Source organism: Vicia villosa, linkage group LG1 (assembly GCF_029867415.1).
Source record: "Vicia villosa cultivar HV-30 ecotype Madison, WI linkage group LG1, Vvil1.0, whole genome shotgun sequence".
Taxonomy (NCBI): domain Eukaryota; kingdom Viridiplantae; phylum Streptophyta; class Magnoliopsida; order Fabales; family Fabaceae; genus Vicia; species Vicia villosa.
In genome coordinates this window covers 39,354,146-39,380,675 of record NC_081180.1, presented here as the reverse complement: position 1 = coordinate 39,380,675, position 26,530 = coordinate 39,354,146, and the positions used below count along the sequence as shown (strand labels likewise).

At 34.3% G+C, this 26,530-nt stretch overlaps 3 protein-coding genes and 1 non-coding gene across 4 annotated transcripts; 2 read left to right on the top strand and 2 right to left on the bottom strand.

Annotated features, from left to right (window-relative positions):
* The first annotated feature begins 2,772 nt into the window (after positions 1-2,772).
* LOC131604566 (presenilin-like protein At2g29900) lies at positions 2,773-4,221 on the top strand. Its single transcript, XM_058877002.1, has one exon. It carries the CDS (start codon positions 2,854-2,856, stop codon positions 4,207-4,209), a length of 1,356 nt encoding a protein of 451 aa, XP_058732985.1. The 5' UTR covers positions 2,773-2,853; the 3' UTR covers positions 4,210-4,221.
* A 6,068-nt stretch (positions 4,222-10,289) lies between these two features.
* On the top strand, positions 10,290-10,362 carry TRNAE-CUC (transfer RNA glutamic acid (anticodon CUC)). The gene has a single exon. It is a non-coding gene; the product is annotated as a tRNA-Glu (tRNA).
* Positions 10,363-12,894: 2,532 nt separating this feature from the next.
* LOC131617807 (uncharacterized) lies at positions 12,895-13,380 on the bottom strand. Its single transcript, XM_058889091.1, has one exon. It carries the CDS (start codon positions 13,378-13,380, stop codon positions 12,895-12,897), a length of 486 nt encoding a protein of 161 aa, XP_058745074.1.
* A 61-nt stretch (positions 13,381-13,441) lies between these two features.
* On the bottom strand, positions 13,442-14,526 carry LOC131617703 (zinc finger BED domain-containing protein RICESLEEPER 2-like). Its single transcript, XM_058888993.1, has 2 exons — positions 13,547-14,526; positions 13,442-13,457 (listed from the first exon to the last, which is right to left on the bottom strand). The coding sequence occupies exons 1-2, from the start codon at positions 14,524-14,526 to the stop codon at positions 13,442-13,444; spliced, it is 996 nt and encodes a 331-aa protein (XP_058744976.1).
* Positions 14,527-26,530: the final 12,004 nt, after the last annotated feature.

The following is a 26,530-nucleotide window of genomic DNA, read 5'->3' as shown; positions in this document are numbered from 1 at the left end:
CAATTAGAATTCATAATCAAACATTATTATTGACAAATTACAAACCATAAAATAGATATTATCAAAATACAAGTAAAAGTGAACTATTGGATATATTTGACCCCCTAATTTCTTTCTTCTCTACCTCTTGTACGTAGACATGGCAATAAAACTCAGACCCACGGGTACCCACCCGAACCCGCCCCGAAGTTGACGGGGAAAACCCGCTTTGACTGGGTTTGGGTTCGGGTTTGGGTTTTCCCCGATTAGAAAACATGGGAATGAGTCGGGTAATGGGGACACTAGTACCCACCCCGAACCTGCCCCGTTTATTTCAATATGTACATTATTATTTATATTTTCATAATTTATATTATTAAATATGTGGCTAATGTTTTAATAATTTGATTTGTATTTATTATTTTAAGTATTTGAAATATATGTATGAAATTTTTTGAGATTGTTTTATTTTATTATTTATAATGTAATTTGATTTTTGAAAAAGTAAATATTTTCATTAAAAAAATTGATTTTACGAAATACATGGTGGCGGGGCGGGGATACCCGAACCCAAACCGAACCCGTTAAGGACGGTTTTGGGTTTTAATTCCCCATCCCCGTTTGGGTTTGGGGCGGGTAACGGGGATTGATTGGGGATTCGGGTTTGGGTTTGGAGGAGGTAAAAACCGTCCCCGACCCGCCCCGTTGCCATGCCTACTTGTACTATAAGGAATTTTGTGTCTCGACTTTTATGGCATGTACGACGATCATCCCATGACTTTCTTCCTCAAACTCTTCTATTTCTATATCCTTTCTCCTGGTGGCCACAATACGATGACATGCATATAGCACATCAACTATATAGTTCGCCCTAGCTTGCTCCTCTTCCAGTATCTCCTAATGAGCTAGTTTAGGTAGATCCCTTACAATATCTAGTGTTTAATAAGGACGTGACACTCTAAAAAACCATTGAATGTAGCCGAATGTAGAACTTCATGGTTGAGGAGCTGACATATGTGCTTCCTCTATTACCAAATGACTATAGAAATCAACAAACACCGCATAAATATCTCTACGAACGACAATGAGAGAAACAAACACAAAGACTTATCCATTAATAAGTACTATAAATATGTTGATATGATTCATGATATCAAACATGTGCTACAAGTCAACACTCATTTTTAAATTATCCACACTTTCTTTTTAATAATTTAGTTGGTTTCACTTTTCTTTTCTTTTTTTATTTCCTTTTTAAGCCTGTTAACAAACACACATATTCTGTATACATATAATATCAAACGGGGGTTGCTCTTTTCACCCTTACGCGTTCTCCACATCACCGTAAAAACTCTCAAATGCCCTTAGCGTCTGAAAATGTATATCCGGACGCATCTATTTCACAGACACCTTTGACAAAATTGCTAAAAAAACCTTTATTTTGTTAAACTTTAGTTCGGAGATGCATCTCTGAATACATAAAAGGTTAATCTGGAGAGACATCTCCGTAACCCCTCTGAGTTTAATATTTTGTGAGCTTTTCAGATATGTAACTCTAGAAATTGCTCTGTTAGTTCTAACGAGAAACATATGCAGGATGGAAAAACAACATACATTAACATTGAAATAAACATTACATAGATAATTATTAATGTTAACATAAATTTAACATTACTTGTCATTACAAACGGGTGATTCAAGATGTTGCAACATTCTTATAATATCTTCGGCTGTTCTTTGAATCGTCGCATCTACTTCAATCGGACCCTTTGTTGAGTAACGATAAAAGATACTCCACATAACTTTTAAATCATTATTTGTCTTAGTTCAAACATGGTAAAACATATCTTCCATTTGTTATCAATCGACAATGAACAATACTCGAGCCTGATAACTCTCGATTTTTTAGATATCGCAAGACAGTATTCAGTTTGAATTTCAGATCAGTGAGAAGTATGTCTTCGGAGACTCGAAACTGAAGTGAGAAATTTGCGTCATTGAAATACACAAATGCAAGATATATTCATTATGGTTTTTGTAAAGAAAATGGAATAAGAGACCCTATTTATAAAAGTAGTTGAGCAATAAGGACATTACAAACCATATCATATATAGAGGAAAGACTTCGGAGATACATCTCCAAATTCTTTTTTTAAAGGTTTATCTGAAGATGCACATCCATATAATTTCATGTTTTGTTTTTTGTTAATGCAAGGAATAAAGGATAAATGAATGAGCTTTATTTGCAATTCTAGCTTGTTTTGCTCTTTTGAAGTGATAAATATAAGAATGATCTTTTGGTGTTGAAAATTTGATTGAGAATGAAATAAACTTTTTCAAGGATTTGTAGAATGAAGTGTTGTTTTAGCATGAAGATGAAGATCATGCAAGGTGGTGTTTTATCCAATTTTCTGCTTGGCATTTTCAAAGATGCATCTTCAGAAATATCACTGAGTCGTTTATTAAATCAGCTTGGTGAAATAAAACACCATAAAAGAGTACAATGGACAATTCAGAGATGCATCTCAAAATACATCCAAATATTATATGAAGATGCATCTTCGGACCATATTTTATTCAAAATGGGATGAATCTCATAATAATATATTTTGGTGTAATTTAAATGCGTCCGAAAATACATCTTCGAATACATAGAGAATATTTTCAGATTTTCAAAAATGCGAAACGCACACATAAGAGTCGAAATAGCAAACCCCAGTATACATGGTGCAAATAGCAAACTCAGTATATATGATGTTTAGGCCTGGCCCATTATGAGAGAATGGGGTAGCAGAGAACACAAGCGTCCATGATTGTCATCACAACAGTATCAAAGTACTTCCTACTTTCGATCTGAACTCTCTGTTTACAACAATGGCAGAAACCCGAAGACCTTCATCTTCATCAACCGTTCTCGACACTCTAGGCGAAGAAATCGTTAGAATCATCACCCCCGTTTCAATCTGCATGTTCCTCGTTGTAATCCTAGTCTCAATTCTCAACACAAACGATTCCCCAACAATCTCCACCATAGCCAACATAGCATACGACGAAACAACCTCAGATTCTTCCTGGGACAAATTCCTCGGCGCACTTCTAAACTCCTTGTCCTTCGTCGTCGTTGTAACCTTCACCACTTTCTTCTTAGTCCTCCTCTTCTATTTCCGATGTATCAGGTTCTTAAAACTCTACATGGCTTTCTCTTCATTCGTCGTTTTAGGTTTCCTCGGAGGCGAAATTTCTGTGTTTTTGATTCAACATTTTAGTACTCCAATCGACTGTATAACGTTTTCAATTGTTTTGGTTAATTTCGCTGTTGTTGGTGTTTGTGCTGTGTTTATGTCGAAAATGGCTATTTTTGTTACACAAGGTTATTTGGTTGTTATTGGAATATTGGTTGCTTATTGGTTTACTATGTTGCCTGAATGGACAACCTGGGCCATGCTTGTTGCTATGGCTTTGTATGATCTTGCTGCTGTTTTGTTGCCTGTTGGGCCTTTAAGGCTTCTGGTTGAACTTGCCATTTCAAGAGATGAAGAGATTCCGGCTTTGGTTTACGAGGCTAGGCCGGTGAGGAATGATAGTTTGGATCCGAGTGATGTTGCGGCTCGGAGGAGGTTATGGAGAGAGAGGAGGATTGAGAATTCTAATCTGATAACTGAGAATGAAAATTCTGTGTTGGGTGGTAGTGAACTCAATGCTGAACAATCACACTCAAATCAAGACGCGAATGCTGTTGTTAGTTCAAGTTCAAACAGAAATGCTTCGAATTTGAATTCTAGTATCTCTTATGGACCGTGTAATTTGGTAAGAGCAGAAGAGGGGCGAGTGCAGGTTCGAGAAACTGATTCAGATCTTGCCACACCCTTGATTAGTCATGGAATGAACACACAGGTTCCTGGGAGAGAAGATGCTGCGTCGAATGAGAATTTGATGCTGGAGGGAATTGGATTGGCTTCGTCCGGTGCAATCAAATTGGGGCTTGGCGATTTTATCTTCTATAGTGTTTTGGTTGGCAGGGCTGCAATGTATGATTTTATGACAGTGTATGCGTGTTATCTTGCAATTATTGCTGGTCTAGGCGTAACTTTGATGCTTTTGGCTTTTTATCAAAAAGCCTTGCCTGCTCTACCTGTGTCAATAGCCCTGGGTGTGTTGTTTTATTTCTTGACTAGATTATTACTTGAAGTATTTGTAGTACAATGTTCATTGAATCTCTTAATGTTCTGAGGTTATAAATTATATTGCTTTGGCTCAGTTCTTGGCTATAAAGTTCTATATTACATTATTATAGCTAAAGGTCTTAGCTTTAGTTTTCATCTTTTGTTGTAAGGCTCTTTAAACCTGTAATCCTTTCTTAAACTACTAATCATGTAACATTAACATGTTTTACTTACAAAAGATGAATGCTATTACAGAAATGGATATAATTTGCAGCTAGTCTGTGCTAGTTCTATGTTGATTTAAAAGCCATGGGATATTGCTTGGCAGATAACAGAAACAAAGAAAAATGAAGATAGGAGTCCCTTTAGTCATAAATGCTTGTTCTCTTTCCATTATGAAGGGAGTATTTTATTTAACTGTGTGGTTTGAGGATAAAATGTAGGAAGAGAGCACATTTAGGGCTATAGGTTGAGGTACTAAAGGTCTAATACTTACCTAGTAGTAGAAAATGAGATGAAATAACTTCATTTCTTGCAATATAAGTGTGTCTAAGAACCTAAAAAAAAACCTGTTGAAAAAAACTGACCTAGGGAAAATTTCAAAATCGGAGAGAAAATCACGACTGTTGTCAAATGATAAGACCGTTGTCAAATAATAATCAGACAATAATACTATTTAAAAATAGTTACAATCCGTAATTTAGTCTCTCCCACCCCTAAGGCTCCTAGTACATACCTTCTCCAAATTAAATATTAAACTACATCTCATAACACTTTAACACGAGTATAAGAGACAAAAACAATCAATACAAATTTAAAGTGTTTATGACTTGTGATTTTGTAATGAAGAACATGAATCTTGTATATAGTCATGGACTCTCTATTCCTTTATAAAATTAAGTGATGCGAGACTTCTTTAACATGTATATTTTCAAGCAATCCCAACAATCTCATCCTTGATTGAAAATAATACATTAATTTTCTGTTGTTTTCACTGACAGTCATATATTAAAAGAACTATCATACTCCACCATATAGAATATAATATTTGAAGTTACACCACTCCAAAAAAATTTACATTACTATCATACTCTACCATAAAAATATATTTCACTTGAAGCTAAACACCTTTAAGAATTTCACATTGTCATTACCTGCAATCATATTACCTGCAATCATATACTCTAACATAAATATTATATTTCACTAGAACTTAAACCACTCTAAGAATTACACATGTCAAAAAACAGGTTGAAAATTTTATGGTACGACTTCCATGTTAGCCGAAAGCTCTTCAACCACCAACATAATATCATAGTACACCTTGCATCAATGTCAATCAATACTCATGTATTGATCACCAACGATCACCTTGTATAATTCTAATTGTATTAAAATATCTTTTACTTGAATTTTCCATAGGTTAAAAACAATTATTCCATCAACTTTTTCTATCATAAACTGCACAGTAGAAGTTGTTACTATAGTTCAACAACTATTTTACAACACTACAATTCTTTTATAATGTTCAAGATCAAACAAAATTGCAACCCCAGAGTTTACCAAGAACTCTTATTCCATGATCGAACAAAAAAGCTCAGATACCAATTATTGGAAAAAACCGGCATAAAGAAAACAAAATAACACAATCATAATTAAAAAACATAATGTGAAAATGTGTTAAAACAAATATTTAACTACATCTCACATCACTCTAAACCAAAAGCGTAAGAGAACAAAAAATTAAATACAAGCTTAAAGTTATTCTGACTGGTATATTTTTTTAATGAAGAGGTTGAATCCATTATATGACTATAAATATCTCCATCTTTCATTACAAAATTAAGCGATATAAGATTTTTTTTGTAAACATGTATATTCTCAATCAATTCTAACAAAATGTTATTCAACTTATGCAGGCCTTGCCTAAAGCTTCATTTAAGAGCTTATGTAGGCAAAGTCTTTACTCTTTATATGTCACAGACAAGGACAATTAGTTTAAACCCTTCATCATAAACCAAGTCCTCGACCACCCTAGTCCCTTTATGAAAAGTGATAAAGGAGTCAAAATTGGTAAAATGGGCATCCCCTTGTATGCAAACCAATCAACAATTATTCTAGTATCATGCTCACTCATGGTTTCATATATAAATTTTAGGGTTTTAGAAAAAAAATTCATACAAATTTTCAATTTTATTTTTTTAGTTTTTTGTGTTATAAAATAATTATTGATCATAGTTTTATAAGCAAGCAACTAGGCCTATGTTTGGAAATATGGAAAAATCACGACAATACCGTGCGGTTGGTAAAGGCTACCAATAATAGCTTTTGAAAATCACTTTTCAGAACACACAGTGGCTATAAACGCGTAGCGGCGGTGGTCCACCACGTTTCCAAACACACGCTAATATTATGCCAAATCTAAATAAGGACAAGTTTGATTGTTTTTAAAATTTTTTTTCTAAAATAATGTAGGATCTATCTGCCAGCGGAGAGTAATCTAGTTATTCAGGAGTTTGTTCATATCCCGCCAACAACATTAGAATTTCATTAGTAGAATTTTGTTAGTTATGTTTGAGCCTTTAAGGTATGAGAACTAGAATAAACTTGGATGTGTATTTTATGAGACAAATCCACAAATCATCAAGCTAGGGAGTGACATGGAAAAACCTTATGCATAAAAGGGAGGGATCATGAGGCAATCATGTGATCTCGCTCGATCCAACTCGATATGACTCAGGCATGAATCGTCCGACCCAATCTAACACATATGAATACGACTCACATGAGAACGTGTTAATCCACGTATTGGGAGGGTAACTGAAATCTGCATAATTCATGTAGGATAAATGCACTCCTTATTAAGGGGATGAATGCTTCCACTTACTCCCACAATCTGGTTAAGTCTAGGGAATGTGTGGCCCAGCTCATATAAGCATTTGAACTTGTCATCTTAGAAACTACTTGGATGAGGAAACGACTCTAAATACCCCAGACATGTGGTTTAGGGAATTCATTCATTTTTTCACATATATGGACTAAAAAGGTCTTCTTACACATCTCATTGGAAGCAGGGTATGCTTTATTGTATTTACCATAAATACAAGTAACGACCAATACGGACCCTGATAAAACTAACTTGAACTGTGTTATAATCTAAAAAACCAACTTCTTTAGTCATTGTTCCACGATGGTGAGATGAGACACCGCTAACAGCAACATCAATGATCAATAAGCCATAACAGAGATGTAGGGCGCTGTGGAAGAATTATTTTGCGCCAACGAAGCTTTGTAAGACAATGTTTTACATCATCAACAACAACAAAATTAGGACAATACATCAAATGGTGAGGATATCCTATATCATTAGCCCTTCTCTAGTGAACTCTAGGACGCATATGCGCCACAAAACTTCAAGTCATCGTCCTTGATAGCCTTTTCCGGAAAGAGCGACTTACACATCACTTCCATCAATACTCAGATGACGATAATGGACGCCATTAACTGCCTAAAGTGTAAGATCTTATTTGGTACACTCAAGGAATTGACATTAAGGCGGTACGGTATATGAACCTACGTAGATTCTTAGTGACCAACTACAAAAATCTCTTGAGGAAGCTTATTCACCATTTCTCGCCGAGCAAACATCAAAAGGTGTTGACAACCAACATGTTCAACATCGACCATGGATACTTTGAATATGACTCTCCATGTACTTGTAACTTACAACATATGTCCTATAAATAAGACCTATATTATAACGTAAAAATAACACTTATAAAAACTATATTCTTTTATTTTGCTCTTTATCAACTTCATTTATATTCTTTATATACTGGGGATAAGTGCGTAAGTTGGTAAAATACAACACATGTATTGAGAAAAACATTCACCTTGCTTGAGAAATACATATTGTGAGGATGGTGGTTTTGGATGGTTTATTTTATTGAGGTATGTGATTTTAGTCTTTGATATAACAACTTTTTCATTGGCATGCTTTATTTTGATGATATCATGTTATTGCCTTGAATTGTCTGCTAACAAATCATGAAAGTCTTAAAAGAATTAAATTCAAAACATGCTTGATGTGTATAAACCTTGTCAATTCAAAATTTTATGTTAATGATTTTGTGAACCATGTTTTTGGATGAAAGAATTTAGAGACTTTTGTTTGAGGTCAAACAAATTTCTATGTCAGGGAGAGTTGATAAGTGCGTATTTTACTTGAAAATTATATTCAGTTACAAACACTTATTAAATTACTTTGCCAATAAGTAACCATAAAACTCCCAATTTGTGAACATATCTAGATTGTCCTGGATATTTGAATTTCTCCTAAAGATTTATTTATTTTTATATGCTAGGTTTGAAAGAATTAATGCTAGACAAAATGATAAAGAAACATTGCACTTAAGGCCAAAGAAACAAGACTTTCATGCATCACTTGTCATCTTCATAGCCACTCACCTAACATGAGGACCCCTAAACCACCTCAAAACACCACCGCACGAGGCTTCTCATTGTCGGTGGCAAGCCTTAACCACCATATTGTGTCATAAACCTACTAAGGTCTCTATGTCTCCATGCCCTTGTATGAGGAACACATACCTGTGCTTTTTGACCAGTACAAGACGAAACTTCTTGAGGCACACTCCATAAATCTCCACTCTGCCTCAAAAAATTATGGTGATGCCTATTTACCCATCATCCAACTTGATTCTCTCTCCATGCTAAAATCAGTATTCGACATAATGGATAAAGTTTAAGCAATGCTTAATCCTTTACCTATGTAATGACAGGTTAAACACATTTTCAAAATTGTCTTATGAAGCAACCTTCTCCACGACAATCTCGTTCGAATCAATCACTTCTCTAATAAAGTACAACTAGATGTACATTCATGACACACTTCATGACTATCCAAATGAATTTACTTTTGTCTGTCACAATATATCTTCACTCGTTCTTGAGTGATTCTTAACTCTCCAATCACACCTCTTAGCCATATGGCTTCATTAACTCCTTTAACTAGGGAAATACACTATGCTTGAGTTCTAGATAGTTCCATAATTATTTGTTGATTTCTTTCCAACTAATACCCACCTCAAACAACATAAACACAAAGTCTGACAAGGAATTTTTCGGTGTTCGTGTTTCAAACATAGTTGGCATCTACATATCCTTGTAAAAAATTTGTTTGCATGAATTTCTTTTGTGTATTTCAAACCAACCTTCAATAAACCATTCAAATACCTCATCACCCACTTAAAATCTTCCCAATGAACTTGACCCATATTTTTCATAAACATGCTTACTATGCTGATGGCATATGCTAAGGCAAGTATATTATAACTCATACTATGCATGATTTCTCTAACCCCATTTTTATAGGGAGTACTTTCCATCAAAATTGAAAGCTTAGTGTGATGGGTCAAATTTGTGTTGGCGGTTTAATCATCAATAATTATGAACTGATATGCCACTTTCATCAAGTAACTATATTGAGATAAGAATAATCCACTCATTTTCTGGTTTCTCATTATCACGAACTTTGAAGTAGTTCATTAACATAATATTTTATTTGGTACGTGTAGAAATCCGAAAGTGAGTTATCTTTTATTAGAATATTTTACCAGTTTAATGAATATTTTCTTCCTTTGAAATATAATTTTCAATTTTCAATTAATTAAATAATAATTATTTTTATTTAATGATATAAGGTTATTTTTCATAATAAATCAAAACATCAATAGTTCTTGATTATTTAATCGACTAATCACATTTTAATTTAGAGTTTTTAAGTATAAATTAACTAGGAAGTAAAAAAGACTTATTTTATTATTTATAAGTAACTAGAAATTGAATTGATTAGAAATTAAAATAAGTTAAAATTTAGTAAAAGTTGTCTTCAAAAACACACTTTTTTTTAAGTGATAGAACAAAATTAGATGTAACATTTTGAATTAAAATGCAGGATATTATATCAACCAACAAAATATTTGTACAAATTCATCCAGAATAATAACCAACGAGGTATGTATATATATATTAAACAACACACATAAAAATAGTCGAAAAGAAATAAATAGATGAAAATGGTGAATATAAAATTGATCATAATTAAAGAAAAAAAATTGCATCAACAAATCCGTTGTAGTCTAGTTGGTCAGGATACTCGGCTCTCACCCGAGAGACCCGGGTTCAAGTCCCGGCAACGGAAAGATTTTCATCAATTTTTGAATTTGCCATGTAGTGTAAATAACTAAGCCTCTTTTTTTTTCTCCTCCGTTATTTGATATTTTTCCTTACTGTTGGCAAAATATTGACATGCACATGTGTAATTTTACACACAAAGACATAAAATTTTAAGAAATACTATAAGATGACATTTATCTTCTGATACATTAAAATATTTTTCTGTCATAACAAAATTCAAAGCATGTTTATATATAATTAAATATCATTTTATCTTTTTTCTGTTCCCAGGTCTGAATGTTATTTGGAAGCATGTTTTGTGTTGGTTGCAGATAAACCACACACCAGGTGATTGGAATGATGAGCTTAATTGGATAATAGACATTTTCAAAGGGAAAGGTTAGGGAGAAAACATTGTAAAATGAGCTAGCTGTGCAGTTGGTGCCACCAGTGCTGCAGGTGCCTTCTCTCCAATTCTTCTCTTCAAGCAAATTTCCTTTCCCTGCTAGCCTTGTTCTTAGCCCTCTTGGCCTCAAACTGATCAGACAATGTCTTCTTTCTTGCCTTCTTAGCCTTGGACTTGTGAATACTCTCCACAAGGACTCGCTTGTTCTTGAAGACATTACCCTTCATGTACATATCATGATACATGTGCTTGTCAAATTTCTTTGTTTTTTGGTACTTGCATAACAAACGCCCGAAGACTAGGGCTGTTCACGGTTCGGTTCTTTCAGAAAACTGAACCGAACCGAACCGAACCGAACTATAATATAAAAGCATCCGAACCGAACCGTTTCAATTTTTTTTAGAACCGAACTGAACCAAAAGTTTTGATTTGGCATACCGGTTCAGAATTCCGAACCGTACCAAACCATTAGAAGGCAATTTTTCCAAACTGAACCATTTACTAAAGAACCGAACCGTTATACTTAGTTTTAATTTTTTTTAAATAAAAAAATTATTTAAATTTATTTTTAACATTTTTTTATAAACTTTTTTAATATACTATTATACATAATTTTTAACTTAAATTTTTTTTTAATCTACATTCATAATCAAAATCTAAATTAATTCAAAATTACAAAACTCATTAAAAAAACCACAAATTAATCAACTTTTACAATATTTAGGATTGTTTGGATAAACAACTTATAGCACAAGTGCTTATAAAAATAAGCACCTATGAATAAACTTGTAAAGTCATTTTTATAGCAAAAAATAAAATAAAATGGTTTTTATATGTGTTATAAGTTGTTCTCATAAGCTATATTGAAGAACTTATAAAAATAAGCTAAAAAAAACTTCTAAAAAATGTCATTAGCTATTTTGATAAAGTCTCCAAACAATGTCACAAAACTTATATCAGTAGATAAGCTTGAAAGTGTCAATTCTAGTATCTAAATACAACTTTTCTTAAACCAAAATTCAATCGAACCATTTCTTAAACCAAAAGCAACTACAATTAAACTAGGGTCTTCTGAAACTCTTTTAATTTGCAAAGTCTTCATCATCATCAAGATTAACCAATGTCGGAGATGTTATCTCTACAAAACAAAATTAAAATTACAACGACAAGTTAGATATCACATAACCATAACCAAACTAGATATCACTACTAAAATGTAAATCAAAATTACAATGACAAACAAAAAAGATATCAACATAACCATAACCAACAAAAAAAAGGTACAATAAAAACAACAACAAAATCCAATATGTAAATAAAAGAAAAATCATAAAAATTTACTATAGTAATACAAAATGTTGTGAGGTTAAGCAAAAATCCTCATGATTCAGGAACAGCAATAATGGGAAAGGCTAATGGAAAATATGTCCTCCATATGAATCAATTTTAAATGGAGGAAGGAAGTACTAAGATACTTACACATCAATAGCAACATAAAAAGTTATTGCTTCTCTCTAATTCAATTTTTCCTTTTTCCATTATTTCTTTCACGAAGATATAAAGTTGTAACAGTACACATACACGTTAAATGAGAAAAAATGAATAAAACAATGTCAACAAAAAGGTCAGTTGGAAGGTTTATAGGAGAGTGAATACTATTGTAAATACCCATTTTTTATGAATACCAATGAGAGTAAGTCATGTCAACAAGACAGTTGAAGTTTGCAGGCATTAATTCAGAGAAAAGAGAAGAGATTTACTATAGTAACAGTTGCCTTTGAACTCACAAACTCATACACACACTATTTGCACAGAATCATAACATAAGCAACTGAATTTGATCCAGATATTTCAGTCAAGAGGTTAAGGAAGTATAGGTTGGAAAATTATAAATATAAAAAAGATTAGAAAATTGATTTACCTTGCTCTAATTGATGGATCTCATCAAGGTCCTCCTCAGAAAATAAGGAGATGGATTTTCCTTTCAACCAATCTTGCGTGCAAACAAGCGCTTCCACCATTTTAGGTGTTAGACAAGTGCGATAATCACTAACAACCCTTCACCCGTGCTAAAAGCAGATTCTGAAGCTACAGTAGAGGCGGGAATAGCCAACACTTCTCGAGCTATGCTTGCCAAAACAGGATATCGAGTTAAGTTGGCTTTCCACCATCCAAGATGTCAAATTCAGCTCCTTTATTGTATGGTACTCGTGCTTCTTGTAGATATGATTCAATTTCACTCTTAAGATCAAACTTATGCTCAGTTTCTTGACTGTAGTGACAGAAAATATTATCATCATTGTCCTCATTCGGTGGTGTGTCTAGTTGGCTAGATTGAGAGTCATCAACACCTCGATATTGAGCATAAAGTTCTGAAAGAGAAGACTTCAATTTTTTCTTTAGATCATCAACCTTTCCACTGTCAGCATATAAAAGACTAATATAAAACTCCGCAATAGACAATTTCACCCTTGGATCAAGAACAAAAGCAATCAACCGTAAGATGTTTATTGTGTCCGGATTTCTCCAATACTTGTTGAATTTGCATTTCATCTTCTCCGCCGTGTTTTTTATGTGCTCATTGTCACTCTCTAAATACTTGTTGATCCCCTTTCCAATAGAGAATACCTCTGCCATATATGAAGCACTAGTGACATATAATGATCCAGACAAACGATTTGTAGATTTGTAAAACATCTCAAGCAAGGGAAGCACTGATGCAACATATATCCAATCCTCTTTCTTAACTCCCCCATTTGTGTTGTCCATTTCTTCACAAAATGTCTTATCTCGTGCATAGAACAAGTCAAAAGATTTTTGATACTGTAAGGCAGCCTTCAACATTAAATAAGTTGAATTCCATCTGGTTTCAACATCAAGGATAACAACACCTTTGTATGTAACTTTTTCCTTCACTGCATATTCCATAAATTTGGCTAGTCTGCTAGGAGAAGATTTGACATATTTAACTGCATGACAGATTTTCTTTATGCAACTTTTATCCTCCTTCAATCCCGATTTTACAATTAAATTCAAAATATTCGTACAACAACGCATGTGGACAAATTCCCCATTCAAAACAAGATTATTCCAAGACCCCATCCTTATGCTTAGATAGTTAATCATACAGGTGTTTGCTAATGCATTGTCAACCGTTATGGTCAAAACTTGACTCAACCCCCAACTTCTTAAGTAATCATCAATATATTTCCCAATCATGTGACCCGAGTGCCCCGTGATTTGACAAAAGTTGATGATTTTCTTATGCATATTCCACTCACTGTCTACAAAATGCACGGTCAAACTCATGTAACTTAAGTTTTGAGTTGAAGTCCAACTGTCGGTGGCCAAATAAACTCTTCCACAATTTGGCAATAATTTTTTCAATTTCTCCTTTTCTTCAAGGTAGAGCGCCCAAATATCACGCCTCAATGTAGACCATGATGGGATAGAAAACCGAGGTTGCAAGGTGATTAATAGCTTTCTAAACATTTCATTCTCCACAAAACAAAATGGAAGCTCAGCACACACAAATGTTTTCACAAGTAGCGCTCGACAATCCTCTTGATCGAATTTAGAATAGCTTGGCGAACAAACTACTTTCCCGTCTGAAGTGGTTTTTCTCCTTTTGTTTGGTTGGGTTTTATCATTATCGTAAACAGTACATCTACCTAGATGTGTCCGCATAGTACTTGTTCCATTACTATACTTAATTAAGACTCCACAGTATTGACATTTAGCTTTTTTCTCATCACCTTCCACTATGGTGAAGTGGTTCCACATATCAGACCGCAATTGGCGCTTTTTTTCATTGGGATGTGGTGGCAATGTAGTTTATTCATGAGGGACATCCGAGATCGTAGGAATTGTATTCTCCGTCATCTAATAAAAAAATCAATAGAATAATTAAAAAAAACATAGTGATCAATGTAGATTTTGAAAGTGAAGGAAATCAGCTAATTGATGAAAAATTGAAAACCAATTAACCAGTGATATATATAATTAATAAATTGTTTACATCTACTCTATTTTCTTTGTCATCAATGATATATAGTAGGGGTGACAAAATGGATGGATTGGATGGATATGGATTGGATCCTTAATGGATGGATCAAACCAATCCATTAATCCATTAAACTCTCTAAATAAAAATCCAATCCAATCCATCCATTAACAAATTTCTAATGGATGGATATCCATCCATCCAAAAGATAATTAAAAATATTTTTTTTTTAAAATTTCATAAAAAAAATAACTTACGTATTTTAAAATAGTTTTTTCGTTTTTCTGAAAAATAATTGATTTTTCGTTCTTCCGAAAAAAATTGAATTTTCGTTTTTTCAAAAAAAACTCGATTTCTCGTTTTTCCGAAAAAAAACTCGATTTTTCGTTTTTTCGAAAAAACTCAATTTTTTCGTTTTTCTAAAAAAAACTCAATTTTTTGTCTTTCTGAAAAAGACTCGATTTTTTCGTTTTTCCAAAACAAAACTCGACTTTTTTCGTATTTCCGAAAAAAAAAATCGATTTTTTTTCGTTTTCCCCAAAAAAATCTCGAATTTTTTCATTTTTCGAAAAAAACTCGATTTTTCAGATTTTCGAAAAAACTCGATTTTTCCGTTTTTCGAAAAAACTCGACTTTTTTCGTTTTTCCGGAAAAAAAAAACACGATTTTTTCGTTTTCCCAAAAAAATCTCGACTTATTTCATTTTTTCGAAAAAACTCGATTTTTTCGTTTTCTGAAAAAAAAACTCAGCTTTTTTCGGTTTCCCCAAAAAAACTCAATTTTTTCGTTTTCCCAAACAAAACCCGACTTTTTCGATTTTCAGAAAAAAAACTCAATTTTTTCGTTTTTCTGAAAAAAACACGATTTTTTTTGTCTTTCCGAAAAAACTGGATTTTTTCGTTTTTCGTAAAAACACGATTTTTTCGTTTTTTCGAAAAAAAACTCAAATTTTCAATTTTCTGAAGAAACTCGTAAATAATTTAAACCATTTAAAGTATAAAATAAAAATAATCCATTGGATTATCAAAATGTGTTGGATGGATTGGATCCATCCATGTATATAAATGGATGGATTTAATCCATCCATTAACTAATTTTTTATTTGGTGGATGGATTGGATGGATTTTTTGGTGGATGGATTGGATGGATTTTAGCTTAATGGATCCAATTGCCACCCCTAATATATAACTACTTTCTCAAAATTCATTAAGTATAAACTATACAAAAGATGAAACCCACTCAAAATTCATCAACTCTTCTGAAGAAATGTACACGATTTCAATGTGCCAATTGCATTCTACCATAACAAACTAACTGACTGTACAGCTTTATTAACAGTGGCTAACTACTAAGCATTATTTTTAAATTACATGATTGCATTAAACTTATAACTAACTATTCCTAAATTTAATTCAAACCATTTCACTGATGAGGAAAAACCAAGAGAGTACTTGGTGAGATTGAGAGAGGAAACCTTATACCTAACTATCCTTTTTGGATGATGCTTGACTTTTTATAGCAAAACTGCAACTTATTGCAAAACTGCAACCATTAAATTCAACCATTGGCTTCAGATAGCATGACTGATTCCAAGAAAAAAAACTAAGTTAATGCTGACAGCCAATCCCATAAATTAGACAACTAAAATTCCTATACAAGTGTAGGTACATTTGGCAAAGGTCGTACCGGAGACAACGAGCATATACAACACAACTAATTAATCATGATTGATTCATTAACTTTTCTCTTTCTATTATTGTTGTTTTTGCTGTTACAGTAATTTGTATATTGATAGACATGTTCAATATTTGCAACCATTGATCTGGGGGCTTTTCAAAATATCGTTTCAGGTGATGAAATTTGATGATCTAAAAGAACATGGTACGGAGTCAGCTGTAAAGGTATGCACACTCATTCTTTAGATATAACTTTTTTGTATTTCTATTGTGAAAATGTTCAGATATAATAACTTCATCAAAACAATCAAAACAAAAAAATTGAAACAAAATTTCAGATATAACATTTTTGGTTAATTGTAGTTGATCTAGGATCACATAACCTAGGTGTAACATCTAGAAACCTAACCACTTGTTGTTCATTGTTAGGCTGCTGGAAAATATAAACAGGAGGGGAAAACTTAAGTTCTAAACTCTAAGTCTTGTTCCTAGTGATTAAACAACTTTTTTCAACGCATATTTGAGTAGACTATGCACCTGTAATACAACCGTAGTAATTCAATTCCAATAGTTTAATTTAGCCACAAGAACAAATTAAGTCATTCTTAGCTTATTTCACTTAAGTTAAGCTTATACCTGTTGTGTGCAATTAAGATCTTTTGGCAGCTGTAGTTTGAGTTAAAAAGAGAGAAAAAGTAGAAGCCTAAATACATCCCTCCTTCTCCTAACATATGATATGTTCTTTATGTTTTCATACGCAAATTATTTGAAATTCTACAAAACAAGACTACTGAAGATGATAACATCAAATTTCTACAGAGGTTCTAAAAATAGGATTTGGGGAAACAACAACTCTAACATCAAATTTGTAACAACCCAAAACAACTTAACTCATGAAGTGGATAGAAGAATTTACTTACAATAGAGCAAATTGTAGTGGAATTTAGGGTTGTTCAAAAATCTGAGTTAAGCCATGAAGTTGTGGTGAAAAAAACGGTAGAAGATAAGCTTTGATTAAGAATAAAAGATGAGTAGTGATTAGGGAAAATGGGTCTACCTGTAAAACGTGAAGCAATGGAGAATAAAAACGAAGATAGAAGAAGCTTGAATAATGGATTTGCAGATTTAGAAAGAAGGCGATTTCGAATCTAGATAGAGACGAACCTAGTTCTTTCACCAATTCTGGGTTTGAAGATTTGGAATCTTCACCAATTTGGGGGTTTAGGGTTCTTCACCAATTTGGGGGTTTAGGGTTCTTCACCATTTTCCAGTTTTTCTTCAAAGTTTCAAGGTTAAGAAGCTTGAGTGTTTTGAAGTTATTAGAAGTTAAAAATTTGAAACTAAAGTTTTAACGGTTCGGAACTAAATTCAAAGGGGTTAATTGCTTATCGGTTCGGTTCTAAAACCATTAATAAAATATATGTTCGGTTCACTAACCATTAATAATGGTTCAGTTAATTTAACTTCAGTTCGGTTCGGCTCGACAGTTCGGTTTGGTTCGGCGGTTCTCTTGAACAGCCTTAATTCTAACCCAATTTTCCTTTGAAGGAGTAGATGTGTAGAATTGGTCATACAACATCTCAAACAATTTAATGGTTGATGTCACTAAGTTAAATATTCAACTTCAACTCTATAGGGTTATAGGTCACTAAAACTCATATTTCCCTTATAAGTATAAGCCTAAGGTAGTATGCTTCTTGAAGTTTTGCATAAAATGTAGTAAAAAAGTCTGCATCACAAAACCATAAGGTCGAATTTTACCTGGAGGTCCTTTAAATAACATACAAAGTACTGTGCCTAATCACTAGTATGCCTGAAACTGAAACCATCTTAGACAACTCTGCTTTTAACAAACGTGGATCAAATTTCCAGTTTTTAAGCTCTTCAATCTTTCACAATGAATGAATTTGCAGTATGAAACACGGAGTCTGTGATTTAATACCATTCGAGTACAATTTTGGGGAATAAATTCATCTTAAAGCCTTATAGAACTTTATAATTATATCCTCAGATTCTAAGATTGAATACTAAATGTTCCGTTCCTTCTTGGAAAATTTAGACGAGATTTTCTTCATGATTCTAATCAAGCTATTTCACCCTTGCAATATGAGTTTCTAGTTGATAAGAATATAATTGAAACATGATTTTTAAAAGACGGTTTCTTATTAAGGCACAATCATCACTGCTACTCATTGAAGTTTGTTCTATAATCATCCAACAGTTGTTAATATTTCTAGCTAAACATTCCACTTATGAGAATGTGTTCAGTGGCTATGAAGTTTAACTTATCATGATTGATTCATTAACTTTTCTCTTTCTATTATTGTTGTTTTTGCTGTTACAGTAATTTGTATATTGATAGACATGTTCAATATTTGCAACCATTGATCTGGGGGCTTTTCAAAATATCGTTTCAGGTGATGAAATTTGATGATCTAAAAGAACTTGGTACGGAGTCAGCTGTAAAGGTATGCTTACTCATTCTTTAGATATAACTTTTTTGTATTTCTATTGTGAAAATGTTCAGATATAATAACTTCATCAAAACAATCAAAACAAAAAAATTGAAACAAAATTTCAGATATAACATTTTAGGTTAATTGTAGTTGATCTAGGATCACATAACCTAGGTGTAACAACTAGAAACCTAACCACTTGTTGTTCTTTGTTAGGCTGCAGGAAAACATAAACAGGAGGGGAAAACTTAAGTTCTAAACTCTAAGCCTTGTTCCTAGTGATTAAACAATTTTTTTCAACGCATATTTGAGTAGACTATGCACCTGTAATACAACCGTAGTAATTCAATTCCAATAGTTTAATTTAGCCACAAGAACAAATTAAGTCTTTCTTAGCTTATTTCACTTAAGTTAAGCTTATACCTGTTGTGTGCAATTAAGATCTTTTGGCAGCTGTAGTTTGAGTTAAAAAGAGAGAAAAAGTAGAAGCCTAAATACATCCCTCCTGAAATTCTGGACTCAGACACGCGATGTCTTACAGGATGTCACGACATCATTATCTGAATGTTTTCAAACAAATGAACAAAGAGTAAACAGTAAACAACACAGGAAAATTGTTAACCCAGTTCGGTGCAAACACACCTACATCTGGGGGCTACCAAGCCAGGGAGGAAGTCCACTATAAGTAATATTAATTCAAGGTAATACAACTCAATATTACACCTTTCACTTAATATCTACCCAATGCAACTTCAATCTAAACCACTAGACCAGAGCTCCTACTCACTCCCCCCCAATCACAGCAGTGATGAAAAACTAACAGACGAAAAGCAACAGAAGATACTCTTCAAAGACACAACTTGATCTTGCTTAAAAGCTTTGATCAAGTACAATAGTACTCTTGCTTAAAAGCTTCGAGTACTTTTTACAACTCAAAACAGAAACACCTAGACCAAGACAATCATCATGATGATTGTTTGGCTTACAAGAAATCTAATACACAGACGAACAACACCACAAACTTCTGGACGGCAAACCCTAAAAGACCATTAGTTCAGCAGCTTCTTCATTTGCTATATATATAACCTTGCAGCAGCTGGGCCTTGGATCCAATAATAGTTTTAAACCTAATTAAAACCATTTTCAAAAGACAGAGATCCATCGCATAACGTTGTTCTGAAACAAGGCAGAATCCAAAGTTTCCAAAAGAGGCGCGCAAATACTTAACAGATCAAATAACCATAACGCGAACATAGTAAAACACAGCAACTTCGGATGTCATGACATCAGGTAAAAGCCTGCACAAAAACAACTTCAAGAAGAAAAAAAACTTCAAAACAATGCATGTCATGACACCAGGTTTGACATGATAAACCACTAATTGTTTTACCAAAAAATACAGCCAATCAAAAACATCTACAAACTCCCCCTTTGGCGAATTTTTGGCTAAAACAATAATAGATGATACCATCAGAGATATACCATCAGAGATCAGAGCACACGCAGCAGCCAATAGAAACAAGGATCCACCAAAAAAATACATTCTGTTAGCCAACAACATCTTGCTCATAGTACAACCAAGGAACCAATCAGCAACCAAATAGTACAACCAAGGAACCAATCAGCAACCAAATCATCATCTATCACTTCAGCAACCAAATCATCATCTATCACTTTCTCCCCCTTTCTAGCCACAAAAGAAGCCAAACAACAGATGAAGATTGACACTTCAGAATCATTATCCTTACTCATCTCCACATCATTGAAGCTATTAGTCCGAGCATCCTCACCCTCCTCAGCCATCACTACCAACAGAATGATCATTACCACCATCAGCAGAGTATCCTTGACAGTCAAAAAGGAAATAGTGCTGATCCCACACCCAATTAATTGCTATAATCCTTCATAAAGACAAATGCCTAGTTTGCTTCTTAGATTTTCAAATTGATTTGCATCCAAGGCTTTTGTGAAAATATCAGCTAGTTGAAGGGTTGTAGCAACATGTTCCAAGACAATTGTTTTATTTTCAACAAGATCTCTAATGTAATGATGTCTAATATCAATGTGCTTGGTCCTGCTATGCTGAATAGGATTCTTTGAAATGTTAATGGCACTTAAATTGTCACAATATAATGTCATGACATCTTGTGTGACATTGTATTCTGATAACATCTGTTTCATCCAAACAAGCCGAGAGCAACTACTTCCTGCTGCAATGTATTCTGCCTCTGCAGTGGACAGAGACACACAATTTTGTTTCTTGCTGAACCATGAAATAAGATTATTACCCAAGAAGAAACATCCTCCTGAAGTACTTTTTCTGTCATCAGCACTTCCTGCCCAGTCTGCATCACAATATCCAGTGAGAATGGGTTCACACCCATGAGAGTAGAGCATTCCATATTCACAAGTACCATTCACATATTTCAGGATCCTCTTGACTTGATTGATATGGCTGGTTTTGGGTTCTGCTTGATACCTGGCACATACCCCAACAGCAAAGGCAATATCAGGTCTACTGGCTGTAAGATACAGCAGACTTCCTATCATGCTTCTGTATAGACTTTGATCAACACTGGTTCCCTTTTCATCTTTGGTCAGCTTCAAATGGGTAGGTGCTGGTGTCCTTTTGTGCGAAGCATTTTCCATTCCAAACTTTTTGACAATATTTCTAGCATACTTGCTCTGAGAGAGAAAGATTGAGTCTTCCATCTGTTTGACTTGTAGCCCAAGAAAATAGGTTAATTCTCCAACTAGACTCATTTCAAATTCAGATTGCATCTGATCAACAAAATGTCTAGTCATCTTGTCTGACATCCCACCAAATACAATATCATCCACATAGATTTGAGCTATCAGAATCTTCCCTCCTTCATCTTTAACAAAAAGAGTTTTATCTATCCCTCCTTTCCTGTATCCATTGCTAGTAAGAAACTCAGTTAGTCTCTCATACCAAGCTCTAGGGGCTTGTTTCAGACCGTAAAGAGCTTTTCTTAATTTGTATACATGATCAGGGTGGTTTGGATCTGCAAAACCTTTAGGTTGTTCTACATAGACTTCCTCATTCAAATATCCATTCAAGAAAGCACTCTTCACATCCATCTGATATAGTTTGAATTTCAGAATACAAGCAATTCCTAACAATAGCCTAATTGACTCAAGTCTGGCAACAGGGGCAAAGGTTTCATCAAAGTCAATTCCTTCAACTTGGGTGTATCCTTGAGCAACTAGCCTTGCTTTGTTTCTGATAACAGTTCCCTGTTCATCTGACTTGTTCTTGTAAACCCATTTGGTTCCAATGACATTAGTACCTTTAGGTCTTGGTACCAGCTCCCATACTTCATTTCTTTCAAACTGACCTAATTCTTCCTGCATGGCATTAATCCAGAACTCATCTGTTAATGCTTCCTTGACATTTTTAGGTTCAATTTTTGACACAAAACAAGAGTTTGAGACAACTTCTCTTGACCTTGTAACAACTCCACTGTTGAGATCTCCTATAATAAGATCTTTAGGATGATCTTTCTGAATTCTTATAGAGGGACTCTTGTTAGGAGGTTCAGTCTCAGCCTCTGTGATAGTGGGACTGCAATCATCTTCTTTTGTAGATCCTTCTGCTGTAAGATCCCAGAATGTTCCGACATCTTCTGTGACATCTGCTTGATTGTGAACATCGTCAACCACAACATTTATGGATTCCATTATTGTTTTGGTTCTTGAGTTGAATACTCTATAGGCTCTGCTGTTTGTAGAGTAGCCCAGAAAGATTCCTTCATCACTCTTGGGATCCATCTTCCTCCTGTGATCTCTATCAGTAAGAATGTAACACTTACTACCAAACACATGGAAGTATTTGACAATGGGTTTTCTTCCCTTCCAGATCTCATATAGGGTGGTAGAGGTTCCTTTTCTTAAGGTGACTCTATTATGTACATAACAAGCAGTATTCATGGCTTCAGCCCAGAAGTAGATAGGAAGATTCTTAGCATGAATCATAGCTCTTGCTGATTCTTGAATAGTTCTATTCTTTCTTTCAACAACCCCATTTTGCTGTGGAGTAATAGGGGAAGAGAATTCATGATGGATTCCTTCAGAGGAGCAGAATTCAGCAAACTTTTGATTCTCAAATTCCTTTCCATGATCACTTCTAATTCTCACAACACCATTTTCTTTTTCTCTTTGAATTCTTTGACATAGGTCCTTGAAAACATCAAACACATCTGACTTTTCTCTAATAAAGTTTACCCAAGTGTACCTGGAGTAGTCATCCACAACCATATAAGCATATTTCTTTCCTCCAAGACTTTCTATTTGCATTGGTCCCATCAAGTCCATATGTAGAAGTTCAAGAACTCTGGAAGTAGTCAAATGTTTAACCTTTGGATGTGACATCCTGGTTTGTTTTCCTACCTGATATTCACCACATATTTTTCCTTCATCAATTTGTAGCTTAGGAATTCCTCTTACAGCTTCCAGAGAAATAATTCTTTTCATACCTCTTAGATGAAGGTGACCAAGTTTTTGGTGCCACAGCTTTGCTTCTTCTTCTTTAGAACAAACAGTAGAGTAGCTGGATTCATGAGACACCCACAAGTAGCAGTTATCTTTGGATCTGACACCCCTCATAACTACTTCCTTTTCTTTATTAGTAACCACACACTCAGCTTTAGTGAAGTTGACTTGGTATCCTTGGTCACATAGTTGACTGATGCTTATGAGGTTAGCTGTCAGGCCCTTGACCAACAGAACACCTTCTAAACTTGGCACTCCTGAACAGTCTAATTTTCCAACTCCTTTGATTTCTCCTTTAGCTCCATCACCAAAGGTTACATAACTAGTAGAATGACTTTTGATATCAACAAGCAGATTCTTGAGACCAGTCATGTGTCTGGAACATCCACTATCAAAATACCAGTCTTCTTTGGCTGAAACTCTCAGAGATGTATGGGCTATTAAGGCCATATTTTTAGGTTTCCATTGTTGCTTCTGGGTGGGCATGATCTGCTTAGGCTTGTACGAAGGAGCTTGATCTGGATATCCATGTAGTCTGAAGCAAAAAGGCTTAATGTGTCCAAATCTTCCACAGTAATGACATCTCCATCTTTGAAACTTCTTCTTCATTTCACCTTTCTCGTGATGTTGAGTCACATGTTTTGACATCGGCTTCGACATCTCAGCTTCAGGTTGAGTTCTGCTACTATCTTGGACATATTTCTTTGCATTGACAAATCCTATGCCAGACATATCTCTTGAACTTTTTCCAACCTGCAAGATCTCCTCCAGCATATCTGTGCCATTATTCAACATTTTTACTGATTTAGACATCTGATCAAGTTTGGATTGTAGCAGGGTAGTTTCACCATTCAGTTCAGATATAGTTTCATTAAGCTCTTTGTTATCAGCCTCCAACTGCGCTATGTATTTCTTCTGCTTTTCACCTTGTTGACACACTTCTGCACATTTGATACACAGCTTTCTGTAGGAACCTGCCAGTTCTTCAAAGGTTAGCTCGTCTTTCCTAGAATCTTCATTAGAATTGCAAATTCCAGTAAGGGCTGTGACATGTTTGGCTGATTCTTCTTCAAACTCACTCTCTGAATCTTCATCAGACCAGGAGACTGACAATCCTTTCTTTTGTTTCTTGAGATAGGTAGGGCATTCAGCTCTAATATGTCCATACCCTTCACATCCATGACATTGAATCCCTTTGTTGTGGTTGTACTTTTCTTCTGGTTTAACTCCTCTGCCAGAGTCATAAGATCTACTGATGTCAGATGAGATGTTCTTGACATTAGGTCTTGGCTTCTGATTCATTCTTCTTATAATTTTGTTGAATTGTTTGCCAAGCATAGCTATAGATTCAGATAGATTCTCTTCTCTACTTTCCTCAACTTCCTCTTGAGAGTTGGACACAAAGGCTATGCTCTTGTTCTTCTTTTCAGAATTTTCACTGATTCCCATCTCAAAGGTTTGAAGAGATCCAATTAACTCTTCTACCTTCATTTTGCTGATGTCCTGTGCCTCTTCTATAGCTGTAACTTTCATATCAAATCTCTTAGGTAGGGATCTAAGGATTTTCCTTACCAACTTTTCATCAGACATTTTTTCTCCCAAAGCTCCTGAGGTATTAGCAATATCGAGTAAATTCATATGAAAATCCTTAATACTTTCATCATCCCTCATCCTTAGATTTTCAAATTTTGTAGTTAGCAGTTGAAGTCTTGACATCTTCACTTTGGAGGTGCCCTCATGAGTAGTCTTTAGGATATCCAGACATCTTTGGCTAGTTCACACTGGTGCACCAGTCTGAATATATTTTTGTCAATTCCATTGAATAAAGCATTTAGAGCTTTAGAGTTGCCAAGCGCCAATGCCTCTTCATCTTTGTCCCACTCTTCCTCTGGTTTAAGAGTTTTGTTGCCATCTTTATCAGTAATAACAGGATGTTCCCATCCTTTGTTCACAGCCCTCCATGCTTTGCTGTTCACAGATTTCAGAAAAGCCACCATGAGAGGTTTCCAATAATCATAATTAGAGCCATCCAGAATGGGTGGTCTCATTATGAATCCACCACCTTCTTTGTCCATCGAACCAGAAAATACTTTCCCTAGATCTCACCCAGTAAAAACAGGCAGGGTGCCTGCTCTGATGCCAATTGAAATTCTGGACTCAGACACGCGATGTCTTACAGGATGTCACGACATCATTATCTGAATGTTTTCAAACAAATGAACAAAGAGTAAACAGTAAACAACACAGGAAAATTGTTAACCCAGTTCGGTGCAAACACACCTACATATGGGAGACAACGAGCATATACAACACAACTAATTAATCATGATTGATTCATTAACTTTTCTCTTTCTATTATTGTTGTTTTTGCTGTTACAGTAATTTGTATATTGATAGACATGTTCAATATTTGCAACCATTGATCTGGGGGCTTTTCAAAATATCGTTTCAGGTGATGAAATTTGATGATCTAAAAGAACATGGTACGGAGTCAGCTGTAAAGGTATGCACACTCATTCTTTAGATATAACTTTTTTGTATTTCTATTGTGAAAATGTTCAGATATAATAACTTCATCAAAACAATCAAAACAAAAAAATTGAAACAAAATTTCAGATATAACATTTTTGGTTAATTGTAGTTGATCTAGGATCACATAACCTAGGTGTAACATCTAGAAACCTAACCACTTGTTGTTCATTGTTAGGCTGCTGGAAAATATAAACAGGAGGGGAAAACTTAAGTTCTAAACTCTAAGTCTTGTTCCTAGTGATTAAACAACTTTTTTCAACGCATATTTGAGTAGACTATGCACCTGTAATACAACCGTAGTAATTCAATTCCAATAGTTTAATTTAGCCACAAGAACAAATTAAGTCATTCTTAGCTTATTTCACCTAAGTTAAGCTTATACCTGTTGTGTGCAATTAAGATCTTTTGGCAGCTGTAGTTTGAGTTAAAAAGAGAGAAAAAGTAGAAGCCTAAATACATCCCTCCTTCTCCTAACATATGATATGTTCTTTATGTTTTCATACGCAAATTATTTGAAATTCTACAAAACAAGACTACTGAAGATGATAACATCAAATTTCTACAGAGGTTCTAAAAATAGGATTTGGGGAAACAACAACTCTAACATC

Coding starts and splice junctions, on each gene's coding strand:
- LOC131604566 (XM_058877002.1), top strand. CDS start 2,854: ATGGCAGAAACCCGAAGACCTTCATCTTCATCAACCGTTCTCGACACT.
- LOC131617807 (XM_058889091.1), bottom strand. CDS start 13,380: ATGGCAGAGGTATTCTCTATTGGAAAGGGGATCAACAAGTATTTAGAG.
- LOC131617703 (XM_058888993.1), bottom strand. CDS start 14,526: ATGTGGAACCACTTCACCATAGTGGAAGGTGATGAGAAAAAAGCTAAA.